At 53.9% G+C, this 20,577-nt stretch overlaps 1 protein-coding gene across 11 annotated transcripts in view; it reads left to right on the forward strand.

The window, feature by feature from the left end:
• MAP4 (microtubule associated protein 4) overlaps positions 1 to 20,577 on the forward strand; it is a 90,491-nt gene that overhangs the window by 47,240 nt on the left and 22,674 nt on the right. For 10 of the 11 annotated variants that reach the window (XM_015852720.2, XM_015852727.2, XM_015852721.2 and 7 more), the window contains 4 exons: positions 820 to 1,410; positions 1,967 to 2,113; positions 3,745 to 3,915; positions 4,949 to 8,857. In XM_015852720.2, the coding sequence (XP_015708206.1) occupies positions 820 to 1,410; positions 1,967 to 2,113; positions 3,745 to 3,915; positions 4,949 to 8,857 (4,818 nt within the window). The remainder of the gene's footprint in view (positions 1 to 819; positions 1,411 to 1,966; positions 2,114 to 3,744; positions 3,916 to 4,948; positions 8,858 to 20,577) is intronic. The other variant, XM_015852728.2, reaches the window with a different exon arrangement.

Below are 20,577 nucleotides of genomic sequence, written 5' to 3' on the forward strand. Positions count from 1 at the left end.
TCTTACCAGCAGTAAAATCAAAATCCTTAAAGAAAACAAAGAATCCACCACCTTTTTGGGTTTTGTTCAGTGGAACGTTGGTTTTATCACAGTGGGACTTCACTGATTTCCCTAATGGCAGTGAGTAGAGATTCTGGTTTTGAACCTCAGCTGTGTGGGGTCAACATGTGGAGATGCTGCCTGGGGTGGCTGAAGCTTAGGGCTGCACTGACACTTTGTGAATGTGCCCTTTGGTAATCATCATAGAATCACAGCACAGCCTGGGTTGCACAGGCCCACAGTGCTCATCTTAAACCAACCCCCTGCTGTGTGCAGGGTCAGCAACCAGCAGCCCAGGCTGCCCAGAGCCACATCCAGCCTGGCCTTGAATGCCTGCAGGGATGGGGCATCCACAGCCTCCTTGGGCAACCTGTTCCAGTGCGTCACCACCCTCTGGGGGAAAAACTTCCTCCTAAGATCCAACCTGGCTCAGTTTCAAACCACTGCAAGCTAAAGCTGGGAAACTCCTTTCAGGGGATCTTTGTGAGCAGCAGCTTAAGTGCAGAGATATCTGATAGTGCTGGCAAATGTTTTGAAACCAGCAAATGTTTTGAAACCAACAGCTCGAGATTTAGTAGATAATGTGTAAGAATGAATGAGGCCACACTGGGCATGGAAAAGCAGAGCGCAGCCGCTGGTTCACTGCGAGGTGGTGCCGTCTGTATCGATGAGCTAAAGAGTGAGCAGAGCGGTGAGGGGGCCCCTCTGATCTCCAGCCGTAGCTGTCAGGAGTTCACGTTCTTTATTTTTTGTTCACTTCTGCCATCTGTGTTTCTGTAGCTGATGCTGAGAGCGTTGTTGCCTCGGATGCCACGTCCACATCTGCAGAGCAAGCTGGGCCCGTCCTTGCAGGGGACACGAAGCCTCCTCGTGCTGCAGATGCTGAGTCTGCACCTCCAGCAGAAGCTGAGCCCCCCCAGGGCACGGATGTGGGCTTTGTCCCTGCAGCAGAGGCCAAACCTCCCAGTGCTGCTGCTGCTGCATCTTCCCCAGTGCTGGATGCTGCCTGGAGCCCAGCAGGGGATGCTCAGCCCCATTGCGCCGTGGATTTGGAGTTTGCCCCAGCAGCAGATACAAACCCTCACCATGCTGCGGATCTGACGTTTGCCCCCACAGCTGATTCTGAATCTCATCGTGATGCAGATTCGGAGTTTACCTTTCCAGCAGAAGTGGCCCATCTTCATGCTGCAGATTCCAGCACTGATCTGGCAGCGGATGCCAAACCTTCTCCTGCAGATTCAAGTTTTGTCTCTGCACCAGAAGTCAAGTCTGTCTGTGCGGCTGACACCGGAGTCTCTGCACTGGAAGAGCTGGTGACATCCAAGCCCACTGCTGAGCATGACAAATCCCCCTCCCATGAAGCTCCTGCAGGTGAGCTCCTCTGCCCCAAAGCTTCCTTCAGCCTTGAGATGATGCAGCAGGTGGTACACCAAGGGGCAGCCACACTCCTGGTGGGATAATGGAGTCTGTGGGATGGCACAGATGGGAAATGAAAGAGGGGAGATTTAGATGGATGTAAGGAAGACGTTCAAACACCAAGGCAGTGAGATGCTGCAGAGGTTGGAGTGAGAGGCGGTGCTGCCCCATCCCTGCAGGCACCCACGGTCAGGGGCTGGGCTCTGAGCACTGATGGAGCTGTGGGTGTCCCTGTGCACTGCAGGGAGTGGGACCAGATGGCCTTTAGAGATCCCTTCCAACTCAAACGATCCCATGATTCTGTGATACAGATCTGCTTTAGCAGGATATTTGAACTTTCCGGAGGGGAGAGCTGGTTGGGGGCGATCCCAAAGCAGGTTATCGCTGTTGTGAGAGCAAGGAACCCCTCTAGTTTCCCTCAGAAGATGGGGGTTAGTTGAGGAGGTGATTTTATCCTGCTTAATCTGATCCAAATTAATGCCGTTTTTTATTCTCCGTGTTCCATTTTTAGAAACAACTGCAAGTATGGAACAAGAAGCGAAAGCCCCCGAGGGTTATGTTGATGTTTCATTAGAGAAAGCAAAGGACAGCGCATCATCTGCCAGCCACCACGCTGAGCACCTTCCAGCACCAACCAACCATCTCCCAGAGCCCGCAGGTGAGGAGCTCAGACCAGCAGTGGAAGCACTGAGGTGCTTTGCTCTCAGCTGAAGGCGCCCGAGTTCTTTCTCGGATGTTTTTTCTTATTCTCACAAAGGACAAAGCAACAAAAGATTTACCTACGAGGTTGTGAACGTCGTATAGGGAGTGCGTTACAAATGGGCCACGGAGCCACTGAAACACTGGAAAAAAACTTTGAGATCCCCAAATCCAATCCGAACCCACCCCACTATTCCCTATGAATCACAGAATGGTTTGGGTTGGAAGGGACCCCAAGGATCATGGAGCTCCAACCCCCCACCACAGGCAGGGCCACCAACCTCCCCATTTCAGAGCAGCCCAGGCTGCCCAGGGCCCCATCCAACCTGGCCTTCAACACCTCCAGGGATGGACGGGGCATCCACAGCCTCTGGGCAGCTGTTCCAGCACCTCCCCACTCTCACAGTACACAACTTCCCCCTGACATCCACCCTCCATCTGCCCTCCTTCAATACAATCCATTTCCCCTTGTCCTGCTCTTATCTGCCCTTTCACAGAGCTGACTCCCCTCCTGTTTGGAGGCTCCTTCAGGTCCTGGCAGGCTGCACTGAGCTCACCCCGCAGCCTTCCCTTCTCTTCTCCATGCTGAACAAGCCCAGCTCCCTCAGCCTGTCTTTGTCGTGGAGGTGCTGCGGCCTCTGAGCATCTTTGTGGCCTCCTCTGGACCCTCTCCAACAGCTCCCTGTCTTTCCTGTATTGGGGGCCCCAGCTCTGGATGCAGCACTGCAGATGGGGCCTCCCAAGGGCAGAGCAGAAAGGGACGATCCTTTCCCTGTCCCTGCTGGCCACCCCTCTGCTGATGGAGCCCAGGGTCCCATTTGCTGTCTGAGCTCCAAGCACACACTGCTGGCTCATGGTCAGTTTTTCACCTACCAGGACCCCCAGGTCCTTCTCAGCTGGGCTGCTCTCAAGGGCTGCTCCTCCCTGTCTGTATTCATGGCTGAGATTCCCCCAGCCCACGTGCCTGGCATTGCACTTTGCTGTGCTGAACCTCATTGGCTTCACATGGCCCCACCTTTTGACTCTGTTGAGGTCCCTCTGAATGGCATCCCTTCCTTCCATTATTTCAACAACAGTGCTCAGCTTGGTGTAATGAATGCTGGATGGTGACATTGGATGGGGATACCATGCTGGTAATGGATCTTATTCTCCACCTGTTTTACAGTGGAGAGGACACGTAGTCAAAATTCAGTTGATTTTTTAAATCTTTCTGTTCTTATTGTCTGATGACCACCCTCACCTCACCCTGAGCCTGTGACCCCACAGCAGTTTTTGCTCCACACTTTACCCAAACCTCAACATGTCAGCCAAGATATAAAACTGCTTCTTAACGTGGGATCGTGGGACATCGATCTGCCCATTAGAGAGATAAAAAGTCGATCTGTGATCTTGTGCTGAGACATCGTAGGTCCTTAATGCGGTTCTGATACCTGGGCAACTACCAGACCTTTTCATCTTCATCCCTGCTAAAAGGAAGTAGAGCCCAACCCTTCCCAGCAGCTTTTTTTGAGCTGATGGTTTCCATATTCATGAAGGCTGAAATATTCTGGTTGCCCATTTTTGTATTTCAATTTCTCTTTTCCATTTCAGTCCCGCTAGAAACAAAAGAAGACACAGAGCTAGCAAACAAAGAGCTCCTTTCAGAGCGCTGTGTTGCTGCTGTGGATGTCCCTGCAATGGAGCAACAGAAGGAGGAGACTGAGCAGAACCACATCCAGCACACAGAGCCCCCGCAAGGAGCAGCCCTGCAAGAGCCTGCAGGTAGAACACAAACAGCACTTTGCTTTTAGGGAGGAAATGTCCTCTGGGAGCCGCTCACCTTTCCCACTGGCTGCACTGCCACCTGAGCAAGCAAGAAGGGTTTTGCACCAATGAGCTGTGCGGTTCTTGGCATCCCTCAGAGGTTCTGTTTGCACTCTGCCCCTGTTTGCTGCACTCCATCTCTTTTCCCCTCCTTGTTCACGGCACCAGAAGCCCACGTGTGGCTGCTGCTATTAATCGATCACTGATGCTGGCTTGTATCTCTTGTAGAATGCAGGAACTCACCATCCTTTTTACCATTACCACCAGTTTTTCTTAGGGTGGTTTTTTGGAGGGGAGCATTAAAAAGAACCATTAATTCTTATTGCAGTACTCCCAGTGAAGGCCTCCTTCCAAGTTGGATTTTGTAATTAACCAAAGGAGAAGGTGATTTTTGCCCTGCTCCGCTAACGCAGCCCCTCTGGTGAGCCATCACTGCTTGCTTGTGTGGCTGGAGGCTGATCCGTGGCCCAGGGCTCACTGACAGATGATTGATGCTCCCTTGGAATCAGTGGCTGTAGCTAAGGAAACCCGGTGCTGCTTATAGCTGAGCACAGCAGATGACTTCTGCTTGCACTGTGGGTGCTGGGGCCGTAGCTCCTTGCTCCCCTCCCCCCCCAGCTCCTCTTCCCACCAAAGCTCTATTTTTACATTATGGAAGGCTGCCCATTAGAGAGATAAAAAGTCAATCTGTGATCTTGTGCTGAGACATCGTAGGTCCTTAATGCGGTTCTGACAGGAGATAAGGTGTCCATACAAGAACTAATGCTCTTCAGTGGGGTCAGAGCACATACTGGGAGTTATGCATTTTTAAATAGCATCGACGTGTTTATCAGTAGCAGTTTAAATTGTTTGGTGTGTAAATGCCTTTCCCAGCCCCACCGAAGACTTAGACCTCCTGCTGGAGAGCTGGAGTCACGTTTGCAACTGTACCTCTGTATTTGATTGCAGCCAATGGTCGCTTTGATGTTTGAGCAGGCTTCCTGTATTCCAGGTCCGCCTCCTGCACAAATGAGGCAAGCTAACAAACCGAGTGGACGCGGGGCTGGCCGAGCACAGCCTGCCCTGCTGCCCACTGCAGATGGAGCAGAGGAGCGCCCCGTAGGTCCCCCACAGCAGAAGAGCTCTGAGCGTGGAGCAGAGCAGTGCTGTGCTGCAGAGCTGCCGTGCGCTGCTGGAGCTGCCCCGCACGGCACAGCTGCACCCAGGAGGGCAGCAGAGCCTCCCCCAGAGCTCACCCGGAGCAGCAGAGATGTGCCGCGGGAGAGCTGGGATATGGAAGGTGCTCTGGCTGTGGGCAAGAAAAAGAAAAAGAAACCGAAACAAAGGAGAAACCACCTGCCAAGAGCCGTGGAGTTCTGGGATGAAAACACAGCAGCCTGCAGAGCTCCTAAGAGTTCTCCGTTGGCTGTTGAGTTGCAAAAAGCAGCTGCTGGGCCCAGCGTGCCTGCGGAGCTGTTGTCTGCCTCGGGAAACAGAGCTTCAGATGTGCCAAAGGATGCTGCAGTAATAACTGGGAGTCACAGCCCGTATGACCCAAACAGCCATGTAATGCCAGCACTGGGCCGGCAGGGCACCGAGAGCAGCGCGCCGCTCAAATCAGGGCTGGATGAGAAAAATAGAGACATCATGAGAGCAGAGGAAATGAGAGGTGACAGCTCGATGGTGCAGTGCGAAGGGAAAGGGAAGGTGCCCTCAGAGCAGAGAGGAGAGAGTGGGGTGGGGGAGCCCATAGCAGCAGAGGTGCCAGCCATGTCTGTGGGAAGATTTCCTGATAGAAATGGGAAGAGGGAGGATAGGGAGCCAGCGTGGGCTGACCCGAAGGCATCTCCTTCAGCAGCCATCGATATAAGCAAGGTAGAAACTCCTTCCCAAATTCTTCCTTCTGATAAAGGTAAGCGTGCTAAGGGTGTACCTCCCAAGCACAAAGCACCCAGTGATACCAGCTGCGAGCTTCAGGCTTCCAGTGGGTCACTGGGAGAAGCAGCACAGGAGAGTGGTGGGCAAAACAAAGAGCTGAGCAATGGATCCTTCCAAGCACCTCCAGCCCCGTCCACCCTGGTTTCCAACAAGCCAAGTGCAGCAGATGGAGCCAAGCTGGCATCCCCCAGTGAGCGTGAGGCCGTTGGCTTAAGTACTTCTGAGGGAGTATTGAAGACCCCAACAGATGCCAGCAAAGTGTCCGTTACGCCATTAATGGCTCAGAACCCCGAGCAAGGCATTGCTCTGCAGAACAGGAAGGCTGATGGTTCTGCTGAGCAGCCAGCTCTAATGGAAGGCAGAGCTGCTCATGCTGAGGCAGCACACAGAGGTACAGCAGCGTATTCCCCTGGCAGAAAGAAAGGGAATGGGTTTATTGCAGAGGAGCAGCAGACTGGAAGAGACCTCAATGATGCACACGGGATGGACAGACCTAAAAAAAAGCGCAGTGAAGGGAAAGGCAAAAGAGTGAGAGGTTTCTCTGAGCAGGGTCAGGAGGATGCGGGCTCTGATGGAGTGAGGACGGGGGACGTGACAAGGGAAAGGCCTTTCCCTGATAAAGGTGGGGAGGGTGGTTATGCTGCCAGGGGACACACGTCAGCAGACAAGCCCAAAAAGAGAGGTAGTGATGGGAGGAGTAAAAAAGGTGAAAAAAGCTTTTTCCAGCAGCCTTTTGTGGAGACTGAGATGGGCCTTAGTAGCTCTCCTGACAGAGCTGGCACGGCTCAGGAGGTCAGCGATGAGAGGGGCCATGTCACTGCTGTGTGCTTCCAGGAGAGCACGTCGGGTGCAACTGCAGCACAAAGGCTCTTTGAGGGAGTAACAGAGGAGCCCAGAGAAAATGCTGGGAAATGTGAGATGGCTGAGCTGGGGGCTTTGGGCCAGCAGTTCCTTCCAGCGGGTAGGAGAGCTGATACAAAGCATCTCGCCGTGGCTGACACCATCAACAAAACAAAGGAGGTCAATGTTGAGGGTGAAGGCAGAGAGGCTGGAGATGCTTCTCCAGGTAGATCAGATGGGATGGGTTCCGATGCAGACAAACGTAGGAAAAGGTGTAGTGATGGGAAAAGGAAAAGGAGTGAGAAGGGCCCTTCTGGGCTGACAGCTGTCCTGGACACCGGGCTGGGAGCTCTTCCAAGCAAAGAAAGGGGTGGTGGGGAAATGAAGGAAGTGGGTTCTGAGAAGGCGCCTGGTTTTGAAAGAGGGGGTTTGCTGGAGAACGTGACAGCTGTAACAAAGGAGGTGCTGGAAAAGCCTAAAGGAGAGGGTAGAAGTTCCTCTCATCAGCCAGTCCATCCAAGCCATAAAACAGAGCCAGAAATAGGCAATGTTAATGAAACGTGGCCCACAGCTGAGGATAAGGAGACAGATGTTCATACGGCAGAGCACAGGGCAGACACAGTGATGGCACGTGGTCCCACCAGGGAGATGGAGGCAGACAGACCTGAGGAAAAAGGCAGAGGGACGAAAGGCAAAGAGGCTGAAGGCAGCCATGGGCAGCCTGTAGCACTGGATCTGGGTATTATCCCTGCTGTGGGTGGGGAGGTGGGAAATGCTCAACAAATTCAGTCTAAAGAGAACAACGCCAGTGCTTCAGTAAGTCTGCTAGGTGACCCAAGTGGTGCTACTAAAGCACAAGCTGCTGCTGTACCTCTGGAGCCAGAAAAGCTGAGCACAAGGGGTAAAGAGAGATGCCAAAGGGCAGAGGTTGGCCCAGAGCTCCTCCTGGAGCCCAGCACAGGAGCAGAGATGTGTCCCCCCCCTGGCAGCAGAGCAGTCAGCCTTCCTGGTGCAGAGCATCCTGCAGATCACAGCTCAGCCACCATTACTGGGAGATCTAGAAAGAGAGGTAGCGAGGGAGGAGGTAAAAAGTCCAAGGCTGGCCCTGAGCAGCCACCCGTGGGGCCTGAGATGGAGTTTGGGATGGAAGAAATGGGTTTTGTGGATGAGAACAGAAATATTAGTTTCCCCATCGGCCCTCAAGTGCTTTGGGATAATCAGGGAAACCACGTGGAGTCCTTGGCCTGGGGGGCACATGAGGGGCTGCCTTCAGCTGGGGTGGCAGTGGAGAAGAGCAGCACGGAGCCCGGATCCAGCTATGGGAAGGAGGTGTGCAGCCAAACACAGCCCGAGAAACCTGTTGGTGTGGAGCACAAATTGCCTGGGAAAGAGGAGCCAAAGAAAGGGGAAGATGGAGCCAGAGAGACTGTGGCCCAGTGCAGGCTGGAGGCAGACGGACCGCTGTCTTCTGGTCGTTCAGCTCAGCAAGACGTTCAGACAAGAAAAAATGAAGCTCTCCTTTCTCCTGAGGCAAAGGCGGATGATAAAGGGACTGAAGAAAAACAAAGCGGTGCCAGCACTGCCTCTGCCCTTCCCCAGGAGGAGGTGGATGCACAGCACTGCCTGGCACCTGGTGGTACCCGAGGGGTGGAGGGAGCTGGAGGGGTCCCATCTGTGGGGGAGGATGCTGTGGCAGTGGGGAGCGGAGCATCGCGGGCTGCAGTGGAAGAGCTGATGGGGAAGGACAGCGAGGGGAGCGGCGTGGGTGCAGCCATGGAGAGCACTCAGCACCCATATGGGTCAGGAGGTGGAGTGGAGGCAGCTGGAGTGGATCTGACTGCTGCCCCAGCATCCCTCACCCCCCCTGAGGATGGCAGTGAGGTTCAGCGCCGATCCGCAGAAGGCGATGCTGGGGGATCCCACCTGAAGGCTGTCCCAGTTAAGGAAAAGGAAGAACCTGACCTGAAAGCTGCCCCAGAGGCAAAGAAAGAGCGAGCGAAAGGTGCGGAGCAACTGAAGGGCTACATGAGACCCACCAAGGCCAGAGGGCTGCCCGCGCTGCCGGCCCGGCCCGCTGCTCCGGATGGGGAGAAACAGAGGCAGCTGAGAGGCAGCGCCGTGAGCCGGCCCAGGCAAGGCAAAGGTGTGTGCGTGTGATGGGCTGGCAGCAAAACCCGGAGCTTGCGTGCGAGCATCGCTGCTCGGCGGCATGACCACGTAACCGTTAATCCTCGGTGGCACCAGCGAGCGGGGCATGAGCGGTGTGTTGGCTGATCCTAAAAGGCTGCTGGTTCTGCTTGCCTGGCGCACAGTGCTAATTCCCAAACCTTAAAAGATGCACCGTTTGGTCTGAGTTCCAGAACTTGATGATTTTTTAATTCGTTCTGAGTTGATTTTCCGTATAAATTTTGCAGCACTCCCAATTTTGAAGCACTCTTGCACTTCTCGGTGTTAAGTTCCATTAGCTTCTCATTGGAGACCGAAAGTGGCATCTGTGTGGGATGCTGCAGTGAACTATCGCTGTCACTGTGCAGCGTCGGTACCACCAAAGGGCAGGAGCTGCATATTCCCATGGCAGGGAACGTTCCCTATCGCTGTCACGTTATGGGGTTTGGTTTTAATGCCGCTCCGGGCCAAGCACAGCCATCTGCTCCCCTCCTGCAGCTGGTCTGTGGCTTTGCCTTAAGGCACCTTGAGCATCTTTGCACAAAGCACACCTCCTGCCAGAGCAACCACTGTGCCGGAGCAGAGCAGAACAGCAGAACCCCGTGCTGATGGGCTTTGGGACTCTGCGCTCAGGATGGACTGGAGGGGTTGGTGCTGTTTGCCTGGCTGCTGACCAAGGAACAGATGGCATTAATTTCATAGAGCGAAAGGAAGTTCCTGGGAACTTCAGAATGGAGTCTGTAGTCACGGTACAGATGGTGTGTCAAATGATGCCCTCCGTTTTCTGCTCAGCCCGAGCCTTCCTTGGGAGAAATTGGTGTCTGGGGATGGCAGAGGTCGGGCGCCTCATCCCCACTCCTTCTGCCTTGTCGTCAGGCGTGGAAGCTGGGTCTGCTCCTGCGGAGTTCCTCGCTGCCAGTTTGCATGATGCAGTCACTAACTTAACAGCCGTCGAGCTCGAGTGCGCCTTAACATGCTGGTCAGGTTGTGGAGAGGTTCTGTAATTTTAATGAGCGTTGCATAACCCAAAGTAGTTCTATTTTGGTGGAAGTGGTGTTCTCTGCATGAACTTGTGCCTGCAGAAGTAATGTTCTTTGGTGCATGATGCTACAAAATGAGAAAGCTAAAGACAGCGTCATCCTTTTTATGGAGATACGTGTGTGTGTATATATAACCTTTCCATCATCTGCTGGAAGTTGTTATTTTCCTTGCTAATTGCTGTATTTAAGGGGGCAGTATCCTGGTAGGAGACCCATGTGGGGAAAAAACACCAGAGGAGCACAGCAGGTAAATGCAGGTGGTGCAGCTGGGGCTCTTCCATCCCTTCTGCTGCTGCTCAGTGAGTAGCAACACGGCAGCAATGCCTGAGCTGAGTCCCCGTGTGGAGGACAAGGGGTGTGGATTGCTTTAGGCTGCACCAGGGGGTGAGTGAGTGCATGGAATGCAAATCAGGAACAGAAATCAGGGGAGGGAAAGTGTTGAGTTTCAAGACCATGAATATATGGGCTTCTGTGCTGGACAGAGAAGGAGCTGAAGAGAGCCAAGAAATGGTACGGATGTCCAAATGTTTGTGAGGTTGGTTGGGCTGTACTTGCTGATGGGGCCAAGGGTTTTACTTCCTGGTTCGGTCAGGGATTGTACTCACCAGTGGGGCCATGAGCTGTGGCTGATGATGGGGCCATGGGTTGTGGTTGTTGGTGGGGTCAGGGATTATAGTTGCCAACAGGGCCATGAGTTATGCTTGACGATGGGGCAGTGGGTTGTACTTGCTGGTGAGGTTGGGGTTGTACTCAGCAGTGGGGCCATGTGCAGTGGTTGATGCTGGGACCATGGGTTGTGCTTTGGTAGTACTTGCCTTCTACCTGCTGCTTCATTCTCCTGTTAAGATGACACTCAGCAGACCGTGGCCAGCACTTTGTGTGTGTTCGGTGGGACTGTGAAGCTTACACTTGTCCACATCTAATAGAATAACATACCCAGAGTTGGAACATCTGCGCACAGGAGCTGCTTTGTTGCCCCAGGGGGCAATCAGTGTCGCGTGGTCAGAATAACGTGGATATCTGCTGAGGTTTGGTAACTGAAATCTCTTCAGCCAGGCTGAAGTCCTACACTGTGTTCTAGAATAACAGGACAGCGCTCCGAAAGGCATCAGCTCCTGCATGAACTGCTAAAATAGGTCTGGGCTTGGTGATATGGCTCCCTGGGGAGCCATGGCAACAGTGATGCTGCAGATTTCTTGCTGACGAAGTTCTGTGTCTTGGATAAACTGCAAACTTCTGTGATTTTTTAATTATTGTTATTTTCTAATTCTGACAGCGATTTAAAGTGAGGGAACATCAGGACGTAGCTCTGCTCATGCCATTTGAATTTGGTCTTTTGTGCATCTTCTGCATTTGTTTCAGCTTCTTGATTTTGTTGCTGCCCCAGATTCTTCTGCAGAACTGTTTTGTGCCCTTGGATGTTGGGGGCAGCTGAGATGATGGTCGGAGTTCAGTGCTTCCACAGCCACCCCTCATCCCTGCAGCGGCTGCAGTTCTCCTGTGGGACCCCATGCTGTAATTGGGTTTGTCCTAATGAGGAGTGGACTGTGCTAATCTGCCACCGCTGTGCTTGGGACTGTGTTCCTTAACAACAGAGCTGCTCTATAACGATGCTTTCCCAATGATCAGAATAACATCACTGCATTAATGAAGCCATGGGTTGTACTCACCAATGGGGCCATTGAAGTTTCCAGTGGGTCTGTGAGCTGTGTTTTGTGATGTGTTGATTATCCCAGATAGATGTAGGATGTGGAAGCCAGACAACGGCACCAGCCAGTTCTCCTGTGTGTTTATGTGTTTATGTGTGTGTCTCCTGTGTGTTTATGTGTGTGTCTCCTCCTAAGTGTGTTTTGAAGCAACAAGAGAACTTTGCTCTTATCTGCTTTTCCTCCAAGAAGCAGCGGTGTATATTCAGGTCTGCTTCATGGGGGTATCAGCTCCAGTGTTAATTAAGAGGCGACTGTGGAGGGCAGTGTAGAAGGCTGCTAGGTATCCAGAGGCCCCTCTGTGTGGTGTTTCTTGGTTCATAGCTCCAAAGGTGTTCCTATAAGAATGTATCCCTGCAGACACCCATGGTCAGGGGATGGATGGGCTCCGAGCACTGATGGAGCTGTAGATGTTCCTGTGCTTTGCATGGTGTGGGACTAGATGGCCTTTAAGGGTCCCTTCCAACCCAAACCATGTGATGGTTCTGTATGCAGGCTCCAAAGTAAACTGCAGTTGCATGGATGACCTCGGGGGGTTGAAACTAGGTGATCATTGCGGTCCTTTTCTACCCAGGCCATTCTATGATCTTTGAAGCGCACTCCCAGCCTCACTGCCCTGTTCTGTTCTAGGTGGGATTTGGGCTGCAGATATCCTGTCCTCTAAGCAGTCAGCCTGTGCTGAGCGTGGCTCCGTGCCTCGTGGTTCAAAGCTATGATGGCTGGATTCTGCTTCACCTTTATATCTCTCAGAGATACCCCTCAGATTGGGGATAAATAAGGTGTGTGAGCGCCGTGACACACTGCAGGTCCTGTCTGCATGGTGATGGGGTGGGAGTCCCAGCAGGCGTGTGAGCTCACGGCCCTGCAAGTGTGCCCAGCAGTGCTGTGTGAGGGATGGGGCTGGTCAGCCTCATCAGCAGCTGTTATTGGTAATGATGCTTAATTAGAGATGATGTTGTTGGAGACGCTGGCAAGGAGGAGCTCATCCTGGAAAGCGATGTTGCCTTAGAAACCGGCGCAAAGGACTGCACAGAAATGGTTGTGTTAGATTAAAAAAAAGAAGAAAAATGCAGCAAAGGCATTAGGAGGGATCAGTGATAGCTTCAGGAGTGGAGCGAAAATAGAAACACTGCGCTCATCCATCTGCCAGGGCTGGGATGTGGGGCGGGCGCTGCCATCACTGCTCCCAGACATGGAGCGCGGCTGCACCGTGACCCCCGTAGCGGTCGTCCACCCATCCTTTCCTGCTTATCTTCCATTGCCTAACACTGTGTCTGCTATAGTGATTAAATAAATGAAAGCTTTGCAAGACTTTTTAGGAAGAATGGGGACCGAAGCTCTGCAATGGGGCTGCTGGCCCCGTGCTGTGCATGTTGGCCAACTGGTTCTTGCTGAGTGCTGCGGGTGAGACGGAGGTGGTGGGGGCACCCAAAGGAGTAGCAGCACTTAGATGGGACCAGATGGCTTCAGGGCTCCTCCATTTTCGGGGCTGTGCTCCGAGCGAGGAAGTGCTGGCAAACATGAATCCCACCTCAGTTAAGAGAGCAAAGGCAAGCCTGGAGCCAGGCTGCCATTTCCACTGGAGGATACCCAGGAATGGTTTATTTTAAAATAGAAGCCGTGGAGGCCCTTTGAGCGATGCAGCTGGTGGGCGGCAGCGTTCTGCTTAATGAGAGGCTGCCGTGGAAGATGTATCTAACTTACAGCTCCTTAGTCACTGCTTTTAAATATAGCAGCGACTTAAAGCCGGGGCTGGCTGTGTGGATGGCAGCGCTTCCCAGCAGGTTCAATTCAGGGGGCGTAGCACAGGCTGCACAAATACGCTGCGCTCACTCAGACTCGGGGGAGCTGCCCATAGGGGGGTGCTGGTGCTGGTCCAGGTGCTGATGGCTCGGAGGGGTCCATCGTGTAAGAGTGGACAGCATTGAGGGCATGGAGGGTGGGTGGGTGCGGGGCTGTGCATGGAGCTGGGCTGTGTGCTGTGTGCATTCAAGGCGGTAGAAGACAGGCAGCTCCAAAACCCCATCCAGTGTGTTGTGTTTTCTTTTTATTTAAATGTGGGAAATAAGAAGTCAGGCTTGTGCTACTGAAAGCCACAAACCCTCTGCTGTCCGGGATGTGGTCCTGCCCGGCTCGGCCCGCTTGCCATAGGAGCGGTGCCCTTTGTGCTGGGTGAACCCCACAGCCCTCCCTGCAGCACAGTGGTCACTGACTCCAGAAGCGCACGGTAATGTTGGCTGCAAACAAAGCCCCTCTGCTGGCAGCCACTGCTCCACACTGTGCTGGGGGTGGGCTCCTGTGTGGGTTTAGGTTTCGTTCCAGGGGAGGCAAACGCTGACCTTCATTCATTGGTATCCCCGAGAGCAGCTGGTCGGTGGGAATTAATGAATGTAAAGGCACTGATTGTAACACAGAGTGTTGGAGGGAAAGGAGGAGGCACCATTTCCAGCTGCATGCGGCTGCCAGAAGTGCTGGTCTTACAGAATCATCTCCCCATCAGCGCCCATCCCGACCCCCACCGCCGCTGTGCAAATTGCAGAGCCAACAAGGAGCACAGGGGCGGACCCCCCCACACCCCCCCTCCAACAGGCAGCGGTTCAGAGAGTGGCTGCGGTGGGCAGGAAGGGGTGGGAGAGGGGCGGGGGGACGGGAGGGAGCTGCCGTGAGTTGGGGGCACGCGCAGCATCACAGCCGGGCTGAGCCGCACAGCGCCGGGAGACGCCGAGCTCCGGAGATGTCTCTCTCCAACCAACAGCCCGCAGCCCTGTCCGAGTACAGCCAGCTGTGCAAGGGCAAGACCGAGAGCTTCTCGGAAGCCTTCCGCTGCATGGAGAGCCCGAAAGACTTCGGGAGAACGGAATTCGAATGGCAGAGGACGGAGGGGAAGCTGAATGAGATTGGTTTGAATGTGAACTCCGGGGGACCGATGAAGGACGGGCTGGTGAAGAACGCGGGTTTCACGGATGAGGATAAGCTGTGCTTCTTTGAAGGCAAATTAGACAAAGAGCTAAAAATAGCTCAGAAAGACAAAAGAGAAATCGAGGTGCCAGGCAAAGCGTACCCGGCGGCTGCGGGTCACCTTGAGAGCTGGGCTTTGATTGCCGACACGTTCCCAGCGGCCGAGGGGAGCTTTGTGAACCCCAAAACAACCGATTTCCATGTGGGGCCAACGGGGGCTGAGAAATCTGGGCTGGGCAAAACCACGGCCATCACCGACCAGGAGAAGGCAGCCGGGAGGGCCGGGGTGGAGAGCCGGAGCCAGGCAGAGCCCAGCCCGCTGTCTGTGCCTGAGAGCGATCCCAGCAAGCGCAGCAAGGAGCAGGAGATCAGCGTCTGGAACCCCAATTTCCACCCTGTCCTTCCTAACGAGTCGGGCTGTAATGAAGCAGCCGTGAAAAAAGATGGAGCCCCCAGCTATTGTGTGGTCGGGGTGGTTAATGACAACTATGTGCAGAGTGGATTCTCTTCGTCTTCAACCACCGTGAAGATGGAGCCCCCAACCACCACCGTCGAGCTGGCTCAAGATGATGCCAAAAGTCACTTCAGTAACGCCGCCGAGATGGAGGAGGAGATGGAGGACAAGCTGAGCTTCGCGGATGATGGTTTTCTGAACAGGGCTGCCCAGCAGAGGAAGGCAATGAGGCGTGCCATGTCCGAGTGCTCGCACTTGTCTGTGCCCCTAACCCTTAACCTGGCCGATAAGTACCCGGAGCCGGTGCTCCGCGAAGATGTGGCCACCGGGCTGCTGTCCCCCAGCAGCAGCCTGAGCCAGTGCTCCAGCCCCACGGCCAGGAAGCCGAGCGCTGCCATCAAGAGGTCAATGACGGTGGCAGAAGAGCAAGCGGCCGGCGTCAGGTTGGGCACGGAGCTGCCCAGTTTGGTGATACCGGAGCACCCGGAGTGCGCGGCTGAGGAGCCAGCGGCCAAGAAGAAAGAGGAGCGTGGTGGGGTGGGCAGGAAGGAGCTGAGCAGCCCCGGTGCCTATCAGAGCAAGCTGGAGCAAATCCCTGAGATGGGCTGCCTCGACAGAGGGAGGGAGGAGGGGAAGGGGGAGAAGAGAGATGCCATCGGGGGAGCTGCCGGCACTGAGCCTCCGAAAAGCAAAAGCACCGAGATGGAATCCAGCAAAGCTGCTCTGCTGGAAAGGAAAGAAATTGAGGTCAGCGATGCACGGAGCGCTCTGTCTCCCAAGCAGGATTCGCCACGTGATGGTATGTTGCTAATTTTTACCTCCCTGGGGAGGATGCAAACAGGAGGGGAGTCAACTCTGTGAAAGAGCAGATAAGAGCAGGACAAGGGGAGATGGATTGGAGCTGAAGGAGGGTGGATTGAGGGTGGATGTCAGGGGGAAGTTGTGTACTGTGAGAGTGGGGAGGTGCTGGAACAGCTGCCCAGAGAGGCTGTGGATGCCCCGTCCATCCCTGGAGGTGTTGAAGGCTAGGTTGGATGCGGGCCCTGGCCAGCCTGGGCTGCTCTGGAAGACTCGCAGTGCCTTTTAGGGATCCTGTTGACTGTGATTCGGTTGGGCCCCTCTGACGGCCTCTGTCGGGAGTGGGGGGTGGAGCGGAGGGAGGGGGCCGATTGTGGCACTGGTTGGAGGCTGGTGCTGGTGACAAAGGTGGATGTTTGGGTGGAGGAAAATGGAAACAACTCATTGCTTTAGTGGCAGTGTGAACTGCTTGCTGGAAGCCCACATAGACTTCAGTGTGCACATGGCTGAGGGTCTGGCACAGCACTGTGGGACTTAAAACCTGTCAGCTTCTCCCCAGCTGTCTGAGCAGTGCCCTGTTCCGCTCAGCCTTCAGCACCCTGTGCTGTTTGTCTGAGGTGATGAACAGAAGCTCCTTGTGCTGGTTCAGCCTTCGGAGCAGGAATCACAGAAACTTGAGGTTACGATGCCTGCTGTGAGAGGGGAGGGTGACAGCACTCAGGGACTGGCAGCCCAGGTCAGTGGGCTCTGGCATGCTTTTTGGGGGTGGTCCTGGGCTGCCCCTGCCCCATGGCACGCAGAGCAGGGCAGGTGCTGTGCCGTGGGTTTGGCCATGGCTCATGGCGTGCTGCTGACACCCAATGGCTGGTTAGTCACCCCAGGAGCGTGGCAGCCCTCGGGTTGCTCTGGTCTTCATTCCAGCTCTCAGTAACCACATTCAGCACAGTTGTATTCCTTCACTCGTCTCTCATTTCCTGATCCGATGCCGGATTTGGTAACCTGCACCCAGCGGTTGGAACTGGATGATCATTGAGGTCCCATCCAACCCAGCCATTCTATGATTCTGATTCTGTGATTTCCTCGAGGTGTTTCAGTTCCCAGGGCTCACTGCAGACCCCACATAGCACAGCTCTGACAGCACGAACCTCCTGGCTCTGACACACCACCACCACTCCCCATCTCTCAGTGTTACCCTACTCCTTATGGGTTACCCTACTCCTTATGGTCTGCTTGGCGTGCAGATTTCAAGTCGTCCTGGGAGCTGTGTGATGAAGCAGCATCACTTCTGGATGTTGTGGGTGCAGACATCCATCCTTAAGGGGTTAATGGAGGTGCCACAGACTCACAGCAGGTCCCACCGCTGGCAGAGGGGCTGGTTTGGGGCATAAGAGGATCTGTGCTTGGCAGCTCAGCCACGAGTACCAGTGATGTTGGGGTAAAGTGGGGAGCAGGAAAAATGCTGCACTTCAGGGAATTCTGTGCTGTTGGGGTCTGCTGATGCTGAGGGTTGTTGGCAGTGACAGTCCATGTTGTTGGTGAGGTATCATAGAGCCATTTGGGATGGAAGGGACCTCCGGAGGTCCTCTGGTCCTGCTTTGGACACACGGGTGTGTGCTGTGGCTGGGCTGGCTGTCCCATAGGGCCATTTCAGAACAGATGAACAGGATGTTTTAGGCAGAGAGACAGAAGAAATGCTTTTGAGTGGATTGACGTGTTTTCCCCCAGGGGGCTGAGCTTCAGCAATGTAAAGGTCAATGAAAGATGGGGCCGTTCAGGGCCTTCTGCTCGGCTTGCCTTTGATAGATGACCTCTTCATATCACCAAGATGTAAGCATCCCACTTGGAAGTTCTTTCCTATTGTGGTTTGTGTTTTAAAAGCTGATGTATGGTCCTCACGGTGCAGGTCTGAGTGTGAGCTGGTGCTGGCAGAGCTGGCTGGGCTCTCCTGGGCAAGGCATTGAGAGTAACTGCCTTATTCCCTGCCCAAAGAGCAGCAGTGAAGGATCGGACAGGTCAGGTTTGCTTTGTGCAGCACCTTGCTAAGAAACCCGCTCTGGATTTATTCTCTGCTGGAAGAAAATGTGGTTGGGTTTGATGAACTTCATGAGCTTTTCCAGCCTTAATGACTCTGTGCACTGGAACAGGTTGCCCAAGGAGGCTGTGGATGCCCCATCCCTGCAGGCATTCAAGGCCAGGCTGGATGTGGCTCTGTGCAGCCTGGGCTGCTGGTTGCTGACCCTGCACACAGCAGGGGGTTGGAATGGGATGGGCATTATGGGCCTTTGCAACCCAGGCCGTGCTGTGATCCTGTGATTCTTAATGACTCTATGAAAATGTAGCAATAGAAGCAGTAGACTGGCTTTTTTTGCTTTGTATATCTACAGTTTAGAAAGAATTGTTGGAATGCAAAAGAAAACAGAGCAAAATTCCTTGGGTGTGTATGAGATGCTCCAAACTCTGCTGAGCTTTTGCTCCCCCTCCGCTGGCACAGAGTGCATCAGTGGCTGCAGGTTGGGCTGGTAGAGCTGACCTGCACTCTGTGCTCTCCTCCCTTATCACATCAGTATTGGCCACAGACCCCAGCCACAGCATGAGGCTGCATTGTTTCCTGTGCTGAACAATAGATCTGATTCATGTGCGTGTGCTGCAGAAGCAGCCAGTGTGTGATTTCTTGCACATACCAAAAATATCAGCTCCGATGGTACCCCATACAAAAGCGATGCCGTTCCCCACTGCTTTTTTCCTGCTTTCTTTGAATTTCCTCCAATTTCAGAGACTTTTTGCTCTGAAATATCCACAATCCCAGGCGCTGCTGCACCAGGCTCAGCCCTGACTGTCGCTCCCAGTGCTCAGCTCGATGTGTGTGCATCAGTGAACTCGTCCTGGCTTCATGAGCCTCATTCCTCCATCAGCCCATGAGCAGCAGGATGCTGTTCTTGTGCTCTGAGGACCATCTGAGCCGTCCGTCCCTACTGGGTGAGACTCTGGTTGCCATCACCCCACATTTAAACAGATTAAAGTTAATTATGGGATTAGGAATTGTCAGCCCCACTGCCTTGCAGCCAAGTAATGATGTTTGCTCAGGGGATGTTGGTGGTTGGTGGCTGCTTTGCTGACAGAGTTCTTTGCTAGATGAAATCATGCATTGAATGAGAGAGAGGGGAAGAGAAGGACTGTAGGGTGGAAGGGAAAGTCAAGAGACAGGTGATGAACAGAGCCTGATACAGGGTCCTGTAAAGTCCGGTTTGGCATTCAGCCTTAAGCACAGAACAGTGTTGATGTCTGTCAGGGGCTGAGCTGGAAGAGAATGTGGGAGACTGATAAGAAAGGTTTGATAAGAAAATAGCTTACAGTGAGAGCGGTGAGGTGCTGCACAGGTTGCAGTGAGAGATAGTGGGGCCCCATCCCTGCAGATACCCATGGTCAGGAGATGGGCTCTGAGCACTGATGGAGCGGTGGGTGTCCCTGTGCACTGCAGGGAGTGGGACCAGATGGTCTTTAAGGGCCTCTTCCAACTCAAACAGGTCCAAGATGAGCAGAATAGCAAGACAAGGGGGAATGGATTTAAGCTGAAGGAGGGCAGATGGAGGGTGGATGTCAGGGGGAAGTTGTGTACTGTGAGAGTGGGGAGGTGCTGGAACAGCTGCCCAGAGGCTGTGGATGCCCCGTCCATCCCTGGAGGTGTTGAAGGCCAGGTTGGATGGGGCCCTGGGCAGCCTGGGCTGCTCTGAAATGGGGAGGTTGGTGGCCCTGCCTGTGGTGGGGGGTTGGAGCTTCGTGATCCTTGGGGTCCCTTCCAACCTGGGTCATTCTGTGATTCAATGATCCAAGGTGTTGCGTTGGTTCCAGTGCTCAGATGAGTTCCTTAAAACCATTGCCATGGAGGCTCAGGCTCAGCTTTGGAAGTGCCTTAAAGTGGGGGGAGCACAGAGCAGCACAGGGCAGTGCAGGAGCTGAGAATTTGCTCTATCCAATAGAGTCATTGTGCTCTTTGTATCTGTTGTAGTTTCCATGGAAATAAATAAAAGGCATTACTTTTGGGGTCACCCACACATATCGGTCACTCTAACTAAACCTGGCTGCTGGCTGTGCCATGCAGGTAGGTATGGCCGGTAGCTGGTTTGCAGAAGAGCGAGTTGTGATGTAGGGCTTCCTTTCCCATGTAAAAGTAGTAACAGATCAGCCTGGGCTGGGCCAGGCTGGCAAAGAGGACATCAACTGTGCTCCTTCGGTTCTCATCACAGCACCAATCATAACATTGATGTCAGGTGCCACAGTAAATTATAGAATCATTATTATGGTCAGAAGAGCCCTCTGAGGTTTCCAATCCAACCCGCCCACCCCCAACCCACTGCCCACGTCTCCCACTGCCACATCCCCACGTTCCTGGAGCACCCCTGGATGGTGACCCCAACCCTGGGCAGCTCTGCCAGCACCCAGTCACCCTTTGGAGAAGAAATGCTCCGCTCTTCTGCATGGGTGTCAAGTGGGAGATGCTCTTCTACATGGAGATGCTTTGGTTGGCCTCCTCTGGGGAGGGAGGAAGCAGAGGGCTGTATTTTGAGTTGCATTTCTGCTTAAACGATGAGTTGTTACTGCTTAAATGACGAGTTGTGAGTAGGATGGGTGAGGAGGGAAGCTCGTGCCTCTGTGATATTTTGGGCAAAACCCGCGTCAAGCGAGGACTGGTTTTGTTTCTGAGGTTGTTTACATTGAAGAGAGAGAGTAAAGATGGCCACTG

Source organism: Coturnix japonica, chromosome 2 (genome assembly GCF_001577835.2).
Source record: "Coturnix japonica isolate 7356 chromosome 2, Coturnix japonica 2.1, whole genome shotgun sequence".
NCBI classification, from domain to species: Eukaryota; Metazoa; Chordata; class Aves; order Galliformes; family Phasianidae; genus Coturnix; species Coturnix japonica.